Source organism: Leptinotarsa decemlineata, unplaced genomic scaffold (assembly GCF_025532065.1).
Source record: "Leptinotarsa decemlineata unplaced genomic scaffold, Ldec_3_MD MMD2_tig00003335_RagTag_RagTag, whole genome shotgun sequence".
Classification (NCBI taxonomy): domain Eukaryota; kingdom Metazoa; phylum Arthropoda; class Insecta; order Coleoptera; family Chrysomelidae; genus Leptinotarsa; species Leptinotarsa decemlineata.
Genome location: NW_027412587.1, coordinates 1,523,272 through 1,538,492, shown reverse-complemented (window position 1 = coordinate 1,538,492; position 15,221 = coordinate 1,523,272). Strand labels below are relative to the sequence as shown.

At 36.1% G+C, this 15,221-nt stretch overlaps 1 protein-coding gene across 13 annotated transcripts in view; it reads left to right on the top strand.

The window, feature by feature from the left end:
* Positions 1-15,221, top strand: part of mask (multiple ankyrin repeats single KH domain) — a 117,120-nt gene that overhangs the window by 94,558 nt on the left and 7,341 nt on the right. For 11 of the 13 annotated variants that reach the window (XM_074177934.1, XM_074177928.1, XM_074177927.1 and 8 more), the window contains 6 exons: positions 5,132-5,372; positions 5,426-6,190; positions 8,149-8,840; positions 9,140-10,533; positions 10,590-10,734; positions 11,908-13,704. In XM_074177934.1, coding sequence (XP_074034035.1) covers positions 5,132-5,372; positions 5,426-6,190; positions 8,149-8,840; positions 9,140-10,533; positions 10,590-10,734; positions 11,908-13,704 — 5,034 coding nt within the window. The remainder of the gene's footprint in view (positions 1-5,131; positions 5,373-5,425; positions 6,191-8,148; positions 8,841-9,139; positions 10,534-10,589; positions 10,735-11,907; positions 13,705-15,221) is intronic. The other 2 variants (XM_074177931.1, XM_074177925.1) reach the window with 2 other exon arrangements.

Below are 15,221 nucleotides of genomic sequence, written 5' to 3'. Positions count from 1 at the left end.
GTCATGCCAAAGCCGCATGAACCCATTCAGTCGAGATGGTCTGAGAGAAATTCGCCAATACTATAGTAGGCCTTAGAAAGAAGCAATGTTTTAACTGCTTTTTTAAATGCTACAGTCTTCATCTGTTTGAAATGGTCTGGTAACCGATTGAATAATTTTATTCCCATATATTTGGGAGAATGTTCGAATTTTATAGTTTTATGTTTAGGAATGCTCAACTCCTCTGCATATCGAGTTGGGTAGCTATGATAGAATGAGTTCTTAGTACAGTCTGTTATACATTCGCGAACATATAAAAGTATTTTAAAGATGTAGATGCAGGGAAAGGTTAAAATTTGATGACTAATGAAAAATGTCTTGCATGATTCCCTCCAAGGGATGCCTAGTAATTTCCTAACGACTTTTTTTTGAGCAATGAAAACTCTATCTTTGTCAACACTGTTTCCCCATAGGATCACATTATAACTTAGATGGCTATAGACCAGACTGTAATATACATCTAAAATGGCGCGTAAAGGCATACAATTCTTAATTCTTGAGATTGCATAATACCCTTGATTGATTTTTTTACAAACAACTGTGATATGGTCAGACCACTTCAAACAGTTGTCTACATGAACGCCAAGGAATTTTGTACAACTTGTGCATGCCAGTGTCATTCCATTGATTAGTAAGGCAAGCGATTGCTTTTTCGGATCGTTTTTTAAATTAAAATAGATATATTTTGTTTTGGTCAAGTTTACAATCAGATTGTTCCTTTCACACCAATTTAAGAACAGTGATATTAATTCCTCTGTTTTTGATTTTAATTCCTCCTGACTCTCTGCTGATACAGCTAAAGACGTGTCATCTGCGAAAAGAGTGAGAGCATGTTCATTACTGGTGAAATAAGTAGGTAGATCATTAACAAACAATAGAAAGATCAGCGGACCTAACACAGAGCCTTGAGGAACTCCAGAACATATATCGTGATAGTCTGATTTCATATCTTTAATCTTGACGAACATCCTACGATCTGTAAGAAAGTCAATGATCCATTCTAGGAAGTCCCCTCTAAATCCTAGATTATATAATTTGCTCTCGATGAATTTAAAATTTAAACAATCGAACGCACGTGACAGATCGAAGAATACTCCTGCAACATGCTTACCCCTATCTAAAGAAGCGTATATGATTTCTAAGAATCTCCAAGTAGCTGATTGAGTGGACTTGCCTTTGCAAAAACCATGTTGAGAATCGGACAGGATCTTGAACCTTGATAAAAATCTCAATATTCTCTCATTCACAACCTTTTCAAAAATTTTTGAGAAAATGCTAAGCAGGGCCACGGGGCGATAGTTTGTAATATCCGATGTATCGTTCTTCTTATGAACTGGTATGATCATGGCTGTTTTTAGAATTGAAGGGAATTTGCCACTTGTGACTGATAGATTCAACAAATAAGCTAAATGTTTTGAAATGTGTAACTCAATTTCTTTTAAAATTCTCACTGATATATTATCAATTCCTGTACTTTTTTTATTTTTTAGATTGTTAATTACTGCGTCAATTTCACATTCGTTAACGGGCATAAAGAAAAAAGTATTCGATTCAATTCCAGAAACCGTGCATACGGATGATCTATTGTCGCCAAAATGGTCTGCTAAGCTATTTTCTACTACTGAAGAGAAATAGTCCCCAAATATGTTCGCAACATGATCTCTGTCTGAGATTACTTTATTATTATAGTTGAGAGTAATATCTCTTTGGATTTGTTTTCTGTTCGTTTCTTTGTTAACTAGGTTCCAAACTGTTCTATTTTTATTGTTAGAATTCTTAATTACATTTTCGTGAAAATTCAACTTTGAAGCTTTTATTAATGATTCATAGTCTTTCTTCGCTTTTTTGTATGCAGCACGAGAATCTTCGTTGCCTATATTTTTACATAACCAATGCATACTTTTTAAATCAAGACTGGCCTGTTTCACTTCAGGAGTTATCCAGTTATGTTTGTTACTAGCGGACGATTTGTGTTTTTTGGTCGGACAACATTTATCGATAGCATCACTTATAATATTCATGAAGGCCAGAAAGCTCTCATCTATATCAGTTTTGTTATATATTACATCAAAACTGGTTTTGGACAATGTCGAGGAGAGTTGTTTCATGTTATGCTCTGATACATCTCTATAAATAACATAAGATTGTTCAATAAGTTTAGATTTTTCTAATGGCATATTATAAGTAACTGTGAATACTTTGTGATCACTGAAACTACCTTCATAAACATTGGATTTGCAAAACATGTTCTCAACATTTGTTAGTATGTAATCGACTTTAGTAGATGAAGTTTTCCCTGACTGGTTGGTAAAAACTCTAGTAGGAGTCAAAGATGTCACTTGTAAATTGAAATTGAGTAGTAGTTCATCTAATTTGATCTTTTCAGTAGTATTTTCTAGGTAATTGACATTCAAGTCGCCACAAGCAAAGATATCATCAGCATAGCCTACACTGTTCTCTAATATGCAAAATAATTTATTCAAAAACGTATCAAAGTTACCGATTGGAGATCTATAAATACTAAGTATACAAATCTTTCTGTCCTCTATAACTAATTTTATCCCACTGCATTCGCAATGGATTTCTTCGGACCATCTCCCAAAATTTAGGCTCCGCGATGCATTGGATGATTTAACATAACGACACTCCCAGAAGTTGAGGAACTTATGCGAGCTAAGGACTAACGAGGTTTTACCTTTTAACGTGTGATTCCTAAGGCTTATGCCATGCAATTTTTTCGGAAATTTTTGGCATGAAGCACGTGTCAGTGATGGTCATTTCTTAATTGCTGAATTTTCACCAAAAAAAACCGTCGCATTAGCTTCGCTCAGAAATTTTTGAATGACATCAACGGCGATCCAGTTATGAGATCGAAACCAAAGTCCAATCATCCCAATGAAAGATCGTGGTGTAGTGCATCAGGAGTTCTTGCCACATGGTCGTACCTTCAATAAGGAGTATTATCTTGAAGTTATGATTTGCAAGAAGCAATACGAAGAAAACGTCCGGTATTGTGGAAAAACAATTCATGGCTTTTGCATCACGATGGTACACCTGCTGACTCGTCATTTCTTGTTCATAATTTTTTGGCCGAAAACAACACCGTAATCATGCCTCAGCCACCGTGTATTCACCAGATTTGCCCCCCTGCGACTGTTTCCTGTTTGAAAGGAAATTGATGAGTAAATCAATATTTTTTGAGAAAAATTAAAATTCACTCTACTTTTTGAACAGAGTATATACATAGAAATGCATATACGAACACACGCAGTCATTTACCGTCAGTCACCTGCAGATATACTAAATAATGATGGCGATTTAATAGTTTTCATTCCTGGTATAACAATTCTCCCAAAAAAATACATGTTTATAGTAGGGGAAAAAACAATAATTCAAAACTATAACATAATTAAGTATGAACAGAGCGACAAAAAAAAAGATAAATCAGAACTGTAAGGATTGAGATCTTTGTGAGATTGACTTTTTCAGTATAACTGGGTAGGTTCATTGTTCGCAGTGACGTGTATAGTATGAGTGATCACAAGATTTTACTTTGTTTGAACTAAAGTGATATTTCACAATTGCACTAAAAAAATAACTGTTGCAAATCCAAGGCTCTACACTGATTACATAAACGCTCTATTGAAAATCAATGACTTGATATTATTAATTTGAGGAATCTTGTTTCTAGAGATTTCAAATGTATATGTGAAGCTACTCCGCAACCAGCTGTTTCATATCGTAAATGACTTTCAACGAGAGCAGAATATGAAAGGAACACGAAATCTATTGGAAGCATTTTTATCATATATCCATATATACGCCTCAATATGCCGTTTGCTCAACAGATTGAATTGTTAGTGTATGGTTTTGTGTAGTCAGATAATTGTGGTTTTCATAAGGATAGGCATAGATATTTCCATAGTGAAAAATGACATTTGAATTATACAAAGGATTGTTAAATGATGATTCTCTCATCATTACGAATCTAGTAGTTTTTCTTTACGAGTCTGTGAATTGCATCTTCAAAATATTGTTACCAACCAGGACTATATTCCATAACCCTGATCACTAATTGATCATCATCACTGCTCGCAGGGTAGAATTTTTCTAAATTCTGAAGTCATTCACAACATCCATACATGTATTGGTGTTACAGATCTCACACACATTTATGCGTAGTACTGCATTTCGATTATTGTGGTCACCTGCATGCAATTTCGGTTTTTCATTCTCGACATAACTGCAGTCGATTGCTCTCATAATCATTGAAAATTCAATTTTCTCTGCCATGTCACTATCTCTTCCATTTGGCCTCTCTTGACATTCCGGAAAAATTATACAGTGATCTGCCTTTTCAACAATTTTCTCAACAACCCGCCGTATGGAGCTCAATACCTATACTTTCTTCAATACCCTCTTTGAAATCCTCAATCAACCGAATATTGCAGACAAAATTTCACTTGATAGATTGGCAACAAAGCATGACATTCTTTATTTCTGTCAAACGAACAATTCAAAAGCATTTCACATTTTTTTCATTGATTTTATTGATTTAATAAACTTATATTACTTCACTTTTTGATTCTACATATTAATCGCCACAACACCTGACAGTTGGGTTTCAGATCATTTGGTCGTTAGGGCCCTGACACTAACACGCTACGCCTTAGTACTAGCGTATCATTGAAGAAAATAATACAAATTTGTAGAAAATACATTTTTATTTCAATCAAATTATACAGAATAATTGTCATAATAAAGAAATATGACAAACAATACTCAAAACAACTCGTTGCGAGTTTGAAACCTTCCTAAAAACTGCAGATCCAGAAGGAACTCCTTCCATTTAGACGGAATATTCATACACCTCAAATTATTCCTCAAATTCAGTTTCTCTTCCTTTGAAGGAAAAGGTATTTCTTCACATTTTATTATTCATACCATTAAGAAATTTCTTCATGTTTTGCAAGAAAAAGGTAGTCCTTTTTATTAATTTCGCCTGTTGTTGAATATAAGACTTTACAACATTTTAATGAAAGATGTATTGAAATGAATAAATGAATAACCAAGTGATATATTTATATTTTAGGTTCAACCATATCCCAGTGCTTTAGATGAATCAATGATTGCATCTTTAGCAGCCCAACAAGACCTAACGCCCCAAACTGATCTATCCCGGGTAGAATATTTTGCAGTACCTACAAATGGTTCCCAAGTTCCTGTACATGCCTTGTATCCATATGACTACCTCGGTGCTGCAGCACTGCCAAAAGAACAACTCTTTCAAGCTGGATTCCAAGCTGGCTACAGTCTTATGCAACATCAGATGGGTTAGTTTGAAACATATTCTTATTTAAGTTCTTTCTCTTAAGATTTTCTGAAGTTGTAGGTGTTCCCAATGCAAGTGTAAGCGAGACCATGACCACCACCTCAGTAGTTCCCACCACTGTCGGGGCTTTGCCGGGTACTTCAACTCAGCAATACATTACACCCCAACAGCAGCAGCAGCAAATACAACAGCAGCAGCAAATACAACAGCAACAGCAGCAGCAAATACAACAGCAGCAGCAGCAGCAAATACAACAGCAACAGCAGCAGCAAATACAGCAGCAGCAGCAAATACAGCAGCAGCAGCAAATACAACAACAACAGCAAATGCAGCAGCAGCAGCAAATGCAGCAGCAGCAAATACAGCAGCAGCAGCAAATGCAGCAGCAGCAGCAAATACACCAGCAGCAGCAGCAAATGCAGCAGCAGCAACAAATACAACAACAGCAACAAATGCAACAGCAGCAACAACAACAGCTGCAACAGCAGCAGCAACAAGCAGTATGTGCTCCATCTCAGACCTCTTGTAGTCACGTAGCTACATCTGTTCCTTTACAACAGCCCCACCATTGTCCTTTGCCCTGTAGTCAACATCAACAAATGCCGCAAAGTCCCCACCAGCAAACTTCTAATCAAGTACAGGCGGCCACCCAAACCGCACAGTCTGCTCAGGCTGTTTCAAACGACGCAAAGAAAGTCGCCAAAACCAATGGTGAAGGTATGAAATTCAAAAAGGGCAGAGTATTACGACATCAAAACCAGGTGCAACCCGGAGGCAGCTTTCCACCAGGTCAGAATTATCAAATAGATCATAATTCAGGTAAGTGATACATTTAGTTTTTATTGTTTTATTTTGAACACCCCTAACAGGCTAACACCTAACTATAACCAAATCTACTGGTGACAACTGATAATTTTACAATGAGATTGTATGAAGTACTATGTAGGAAGCATAAATATTGTTATATCTACCATACATTACTATGATTTTTATGATGAAGTAGAGAAAGAATATTTGATAATGAATACACTTTGAATAAATTTTCGTAAGTGAATAGAGATCAGCTTACAAAATTAGTTTTTCTATTAAAGATAAAAAAAGCCCAGATGAAATAACTGTTGGATTCTCAAAAAATTGTTTCTACCATATTTCAGATCTTTTTTTTAATATCTTAAGTACATCTCTTCAAAATAATGTTTTTCCAGGATAGTTAAAATCTCGATAATAGTACCTGTCCCCAAAGTACAGAAATTTCAAAAAGCATCAATTCTCCGACATATTAATGTACTCAGCTAGTGTCCGACCGAAAGTTTGGTTTCGGTCGAGTTTCGACAAAAAAACGGGTTTTGGTTTCGGCGGCAAACCTGCCTGATTGTTATAACGTTTCTTTATTTTTCCCTCAAAACATAATCCTTGTAAGGAAGTTTCGGTTTCGGCCGAAACTGAGACCGTTGCTGAAATTCGTTTTCGGTTTCGGTTGGAAAAATCAGTTTCGGTCGGACAATATACTCTGCACAATAGAAAAAACTTAAAAAAACATAAAGCGCAACTGTGAAACAGCCGTACAGTGTATTCTAGATGATTGGATTGTTTGGGGCAGGTATTGGAAAGAGATAACAGGGGGCAGTTCTGGATTTATGAAGAGCTTTCGAAATTGGATAACAAGAGGTTATTTAGAAAATTTTATAGTTTTGGTATTGTAGGTGATGATTATTATGGATAACGAGTTTTTTGGATAACAGAAACTGGAACTCAATATTGTATAGATTGCTACAAATTGTTCATTAATTAATTTGCAGATCTATTTGTCTCTATCTAATCTACATACACCAAGTGGTGACAGAACGGATCCATCAGATCTGATATCCTTATCCCTATTTTCCAAACTTACAAGATTATATGAAAATATGATTCCAAATAAAATCATAAATTTTTATCAATTCAAAATCTACAGATGAAATGTATCATATAGTAGTAGTTAGGTATGATTCATTTCTAAGGAGATGTTCGAAATACACTTCTCTCCAGGTATAAGAGTATACACTGATTCTTTGAGCTTACATCTGTTAGAGTAGGGTTCATTGGCAATCACTCTCATCTTGTTCCATTCAACTCGGTATTCACTGTCTGATTTCCAAATGTGTTCTGACAATTGTGATCCTGTTGATTGTCTGTTCCTTATGTAGTCTCGAATTATTAACTTTTTTCAGATTTTGGAAAGTGAAAATACCCAAAGAAGGTCAATAAAAAATGAAATGAAATTGAAAAAATACATCTGAAATTAATATCTGCTAATTTGAAAATATTAGATCACTTCTTTTCTTGTAATATTTATTGCTATCCATCCATTGATATCTTTTTAAATCAAAATTGAAGCATATTCATTAACAGAAGCTCCTTTCATCTTATCAACAAAATCTGTCATATTGGTTTATTTTATTAAAAAATTGACGACTGATGATTAAAACATCTGAAAAAGCAAACTTCAGCTATAATCAGTGTATGAAAATATATGAAAATCTTATCATCCAGTTCCTGAAGATTATATGAATGATAATGAAAAAAAAATTGATAATTATTCATAGTTTTTGACTTATAATTATATAATATAATTATATATAAATACAATTATCTTAATAAATAAAATCGTATCTAAATAGAAGCAGACTAATGTTATCTAACTTGAAGCAATACTAAAATGGTAGATATTAAACTGAAGTATGTTTTGTTTACATTTCACTGAGGCGTGTATATTTGAAATACTTTTTTTTTTTTAGCAATCACTCAGTACAGTGCTAGTCAACAGCAGTGTCCAAGTGCGGTGATTTCTCCATGCATGGATGTGGACTCAGAAACAGAGAGCAATCACGATACGGCTCTCACCCTTGCATGTGCAGGTGGTCACGAAGAACTAGTTGAATTGTTAATCAGTAGGGGCGCCGATATAGAGCATAGGGATAAAAAAGGCTTTACACCTCTTATCTTAGCAGCGACGGCAGGTCACGAAAAGGTGGTGGAAATACTTTTGAATCACAATGCTGATATCGAAGCACAATCTGAACGAACCAAAGACACCCCTCTGAGTTTAGCATGTTCCGGAGGGCGTTATGAAGTAGTTGAATTGTTGCTGAATAGAAATGCCAACAAGGAGCATAGGAATGTTTCTGATTACACTCCACTGAGTCTAGCAGCTTCAGGTGGTTACGTCAATATCATTAAGCTTCTTTTGAGTCATGGGGCCGAAATTAATTCTCGAACTGGTTCTAAATTAGGTATTTCTCCGCTTATGTTGGCTGCGATGAATGGGCACACTGCAGCTGTAAAACTACTGTTAGACATGGGAAGTGATATTAATGCTCAGATTGAGACAAACCGGAATACAGCTTTAACTTTAGCCTGCTTTCAAGGGAGGCATGAGGTTGTTAGTCTTCTTCTCGATAGGAAAGCCAATGTCGAACACAGAGCGAAGGTAAAGTCAAAGTAAAACTGGATCTGAATGGAACTATGAAGTTCGGTAAACTTGAAAGATTTTTCATTCATTCATTCAAGTTTTTGAATAAAAAATATATAAATATTTTCAAATCATTATAATGAAATGTTTGGTTGCCAAGAAAAATTTTTCTATTTATATAGAAAAAAAAAGTTCAGATTCAAAAATTATTTTCTTTTGTTTTGAGCCTCATAGAACCATTACTAGAATTTCAATGTTACAAATAGCCCTAATTTCCGAATCTATTTGAATATTTTCAAATCTTATTATTTCTTCAGACTGGACTTACACCCCTCATGGAAGCTGCAAGTGGAGGTTATGTAGATGTAGGAAGGGTACTTCTTGATAAAGGAGCTGACGTTAATGCTATTCCTGTTCCTTCTTCCCGGGACACTGCACTCACCATAGCTGCTGATAAGGGTCATGTTCGATTTGTGGAGTTATTGCTTTGTCGGGGAGCTCAAGTGGAGGTTAAAAACAAGAAAGGAAATTCTCCCTTATGGTTAGCTGCCAACGGAGGTCACCAACCAGTTGTTGAACTACTCTATAATGTTAACGCAGATATAGATTCTCAAGATAACAGAAAAGTGTCCTGTCTAATGGCTGCTTTCAGAAAAGGCCACGTGAAAGTAGTCAAATGGATGGTCCATCATGTGACCCAATTCCCTAGTGATCAAGAAATGATGAGGTACAACTCGACAGTCAGTGATAAGGAACTTTTAGAGAAATGTCATGAGTGTGTGAAAATAATTCGAGCTGCTAAAGAAACCCAAGCAGCCAAAGCAAACAAAAACGCATCTATTCTTCTAGAAGAACTCGAATCAGAAAAGACACGCGAGGAATCGAAAAGATTAGCCGCAGCCAGGCGCCGTGAAAGAAAAAAGAAGAAGAAGTTAGAGAAGAAGGAGGAAAGAAGAAAATTATTGGAAGAAAACAAAAAGAATGAGAATTACGATGAAAATCAAGATAAAGAGGAAGAGAATACTGAGGAAGAGAAACCTGAAGAGGAAGAAAATGTTCCCGAGGTTAACCCAGCGAATCGGAACCCTGAAGCAAATGACAAAGAAGAAGGTGATAGTGGAATCGATGCAAATAGTCAAGGTAGTTGTTCGAGCGCTGACCTAAAATCTAAGGACAAGCGCAAGGATAAGAAGAAAAAGAAAGGTGCATCAAAAAGTATTGAATCCCACATCCGTTCAAAAGCAAGCTCTAGCAAAGCATCCGATCAAGATTCACCTGACAAAAACGATAAAAACGTTGATGGTAGAAACAAACAAAATCTGAATGTTCGAAAAGGACTTGTGTTTACGCAAACAAAATCACCCGCAGAACGTGACGATTTTGAGGCCACTGGCAATGAGGTTTATGTTTCCAGCAAGAAATCTAAACCAAGTTATGAAGAAGTTCAACCTCAACCTTCAAAAAGTTCCACCAGTCCTAAACAATCCAGCAAACGTGAGGAGGGTTGGAAGGAAGTAGTAAGGAAATCATCTGTTCAGACTTTGACTGCAACAGAGTCTGGAATCAAAAAGGTATCTGTACCTCTGAATGCTATTTCTAGAGTCATCGGAAGAGGAGGTAGCAATATAAATGCCATCAGAGGTGCAACTGGTGCTCATATTGAAGTGGAGAAACAAAGCAAGGGCCAAGGAGAAAGAATAATCACCATCAAGTAAGTTCAAGTTATGTGGAAGATACGGTGAATAAAATCTTTTTTTGGTTTTTCAGGGGTTCTACTGAAGCTACCAAGCAAGCTCATATTCTCATTGCTGCACTCATAAAAGATCCAGAAGTGGATATTTTGTCAATGTTGCCGAAAACCAATAAAACGGTTTCCAGCTCAACAACATTATGGGACAAAACACAAATTGGAGTAAGTATTGGAATAATATTTTGATGTAATTATAATGAAGGTCAGATCAAACTGGAGCATGAAAAATAATCCAATAAGAGACAGTACTATTTAGGGCTAAAAAAATCCTTTCTGTTCGAATCACTGTATCACACAGTGGTGGATTGAGTGAGTGAAGCAAACCACTCACGTCAACCCACCAGGCTACCATTCCACCATCATAAGTGATGGTGGAATCAACTCAACTTCTTGATGCTAAATGTCAACTGAAGCTTACCACAATGCATTAGTGAAAACCACTTTCAAATCATATTAGTCGAATTTGAGGTTAGTGTGTACAACCACACAGATGAATACTCTAAGAGTAATTGTTTTGGGTTTTATTGCCTTAATAAAGACCCTCGATAATAGTTTTTAGTGAACACCACACCAAAATTAGTTGAATTATTTTTGAGATAACCCCCACAAACGCACTGACGAACAGACAAGAGTTAGTTACACATTCATTATAGATATTCAGAATCAGAATCATTTATTCATCACAAAAGAATACACATTGTGTGGTAAAACTACAGAATATGTAACTTATCGGACTAGTCAAAAAAAGATATTTTTATATAAAATAGATTGATTACAATTGTTAAAATATAGCCAATACGATATTTAGTGTTATATATATATATATATATATATATATATATATATATATATATATATATATATATATATATATATATATATATATATATATATATATATATATATATATATATAAGTACTCTTTGATCATTCCCATATTGATTTCAATTTAAGAGCCACCGGTAGACAGCTGTTTCAGCCTATTGGGCATCGTCAGTACCGGGCGAATCTTATCCTCTCAAACCTATTTTAGAAATTGTAGTGACGTGTCTAAAAACTGTGTGTTTCTTGAGACCAATAAAATTATTATTATTATTATATTTATCTTATCTTTATGACTACCATTGGACTTATCTCATGTCATGTAAATGATTTTGGAGATTAATAAAATTATCTATCTAATAATGTGACTTCCATCTTGAGGACTTCAGTTTTCAGGTTTTCCTAGCAAAAATTTTCATGTATTTGCCTATCTCTGCCGAAACCTTGAGACCAAATCCTTATTTCCTTTTCATTAATTTTGATGTTGAAATTGAATGTTCAATTTGTTTTCAGACAAAGAAGAATGCTGGTAAGATTGCTGTGGTAACTCAGAGCATAGCATCATCAACTAGTGCTCATCCAAAAGTCACCCAAACTTCGGCGCCAACTGTAGTTTCGACGAGTAGGTTCACCGCCAGTTCGGCAATGAAGGTTCGTGGTACTGCCCCCGTTTCGACTACTAGGGTGACAGCTCCACGGTTAGTAGCCCAAGCAGAAAAGAATGCAGCAGCCCAGGCGCAAAACCAAGCTTTGCGTCTACCTGTATCTCATCCTTCATCAGTATCGCTTAGGATTCCTCCTCCAAACAAAGTCATCACATCTAGCGTGAACCAGACATTTGCTGCAAAATTGACGGAAACCTCGTCTAGCCAACCGAATGTCAATACGAATACCAGCATCACAACAAGTAAGCCCAGAACTCTCGCATTGCCTCAAACATCAGTGGGTCCTGTTTCGCCCCAGTTGCCGCCAACAACTACTGCCAACACCCAATCTTCACCAAACAGAAACGCTCGACCCATTCCTACTGCTTCTGCACCTCCCAACATGCAACAGAGTCCTGGTAAAATGCTACCTATGTTTGGATCTGCTCCTCTGCCTACTCAAGGAAATGTTACTGTCCCAGTTTCTGAATCAAGTGTTACCAACTTGAGAAGTTCCACCCCGAGTTTGTTACAAGGTACCACTATTCCACAAAAACCTCCAGTCGAAGAGAAAATAGTTCCAACACCGGAATATTCTCTGTTTTTCACTGGAGATCACTGGAATCGGCGGGAACCGGAATCTCAGAAACCGGTTAATTTTGCAGCTGTCACCGGCGGATCCACCTCACAATCGGTTCCTCAGCACAAATTCATAAACCAAGAGCCACCTCCACAGGTTGATGCTGCGAAAGCACCTGGTTACAGAGGTGGAGCAGTCTGTTCCCCAGTTTCATCGAAGACCAGCAGCAACAGTACCACGCCACCAAATAATTCGGGCAATACCCCGTTCCAAAACTACCAAGAACAGAATAAAAGTCAGGTCACACTGCCACCCATAGGTAGTAATGTAGTACATAATAGACCTCCAGTTTCTCAGAGTAATCCCGACTTTTTTGTGGACATGTTTAAATCTAGTGCCAGCAACATTCCAAACATGCTCAACGTATGCAGCGACCCTAACCTTCTACAAGGGTGTTTCAATCCGATCCCGAGTTTGAGTTTTTCCCAGCCACAGCAGCAACAGCAACAACCCCAACAGAGCACTAGCCTGTCTAGGTTGAATCCCAAAGCTCCAGAATACTCTAGTTATGGTATACAAAGCAAGCCATCACCACACATGTTTAATGGTTATCAAATGAGCAATCAGAACAATATGTTCATGTCGAAACAACAAAGCAGCATGGATAATTTCCATAGACCTGGCTTAGGCTCTACCCAAAATCGCCTCTGGATGCAACCACCGTTCACTCCGCAGTCTGATCCACTGATAAACAACATAGCTGGTATGACTATACATAACATCGCCAAGTTCACTGGAAATGAAGTATTGGATAATTCAGGGGAAATAGGGTTGGTCAATAATTCACCCAATATGTCGCCAAATTTATCAAGTGCACACAGCTTCCACCAGGATAATGTGTATGGTGTGGAGGAGAGGAAACCTCCCCAGCCTATAGGTACTGGTAGAAAAATTTTCAGTAATCAATTGGAAAATTGGAGGTTGAACGATAAAGCTGATAAATGGTCGCTTGGAGGTAACACTGAATTCACCATGCTTCGTAATCCTCAGATTTACGGAGAGGATTTACAGCCAATGGATTATTCGGTGAGTGATATCATACATGTACATATTCTAACAAATGTCCAGAAACTACATCCTCGAATGAAACTGAATATTTAAAGTTGCTGAAAATAAAGAAATAAATTTTTAATCTTCATAAAGTATTTTCTACTAAAATCCAAAAGAAAAATACATAATCTTTTTAATAATATAATTTTGGTCTATTTTGAAATGATGAAATATGTTTTTCCATTACCTAGTGTCTTTCTTTTACAGATGAAGACTGAAGTCAATTGTCCAATTTTTTTTTAACAATGATATAAAAATTACGTCTTGTACAGTTATTTACAATGACTTGAGAGAAGAATAAGACAATTTATTAGTAGATCAACCTAATATACTGTAATGTATTCTTCCCTAATTTGGGGGTGACGTCATTACTCGAAACTAAATACAGTTGTTTCTGTTTTCACATTTGTTTTACAACTCTCATACATAAAACAATATGTAGCTCTTTGAGCCTTCAATACATAAAAAATATCTATATTTAAAAACTAAAACTATTCATTTTTAACTTACATGATGATTCACACTGATATTCTACATTTCCCCCTTTGAATAAACAAGAATAATATATTTGAAAGCCTTAAATGCTATGCATAGTTGAGTTGATCCATGGCTTTAATATTTCTTTTAGGTCTTGTTGGTATAGCTTCATTAGCCGAAGTAGTGGAAAAGTCATTTGAATAATTTTTTACATTTTCTGAGCTATTGACTGGAGATGGCAACTCAGAATCTCTCACATGAAACGTTTTAATCTGGTTCAAATGTCTTTTCCACTCAATGTTACCCAATTCTGGAATTTTTACTACATAAATAACATATGCAATTTTTTTCACTATGATTGCTCTGATCTATTCAACAGCACCTTTCTTCCTGCAATCATGAACAGTCACTATTTATTGGCATATGCAGGAATAACTTCAGTGAAGAATCCTGCACTGACACCTGTCGGATATAATCCAACGCCCTTCGTGGTATTAGCCAGGGGAGTAGTTGTTTTCTGATAGGTGTCAGTCCATTAACCTACTGTGTAGGGTGTTGAGGCTGGCCTGAACGAATTGTTCTTTTAGATGATTTGACTATTTATTGGACTTGAATTCACTCTATGAACTTAAAATCAGCTGCATCATTCATTCTGTTCAATGAAATCGAATTCAAATTTTATTCAAATTTTGACATATATTATGCCACAAGACAAACCAATTTAAAATACAAAAAAAAATTGAGAAAAGTCGATATATCTTGATGGGATTTATATAGTCGCCAAGCGAGCAGGGTGTGCTAGCAGCTGAACTTAATAAATTAAAAAAAAGCGAAATAATCGATCTCATAGTGACGAGAGTTTTACCAGATAGTTATTCTGAAAATATTATTTTACAGAATCTTTTTGTTAACCTATCGAGTGGTATCAACTCAAGTGAAAACTCAGACTTTGATAATGATTCATCCGTGCGTTGTTCGAAATCGGAATGCCTCTTTACCGCGAGTAAACTTCAACA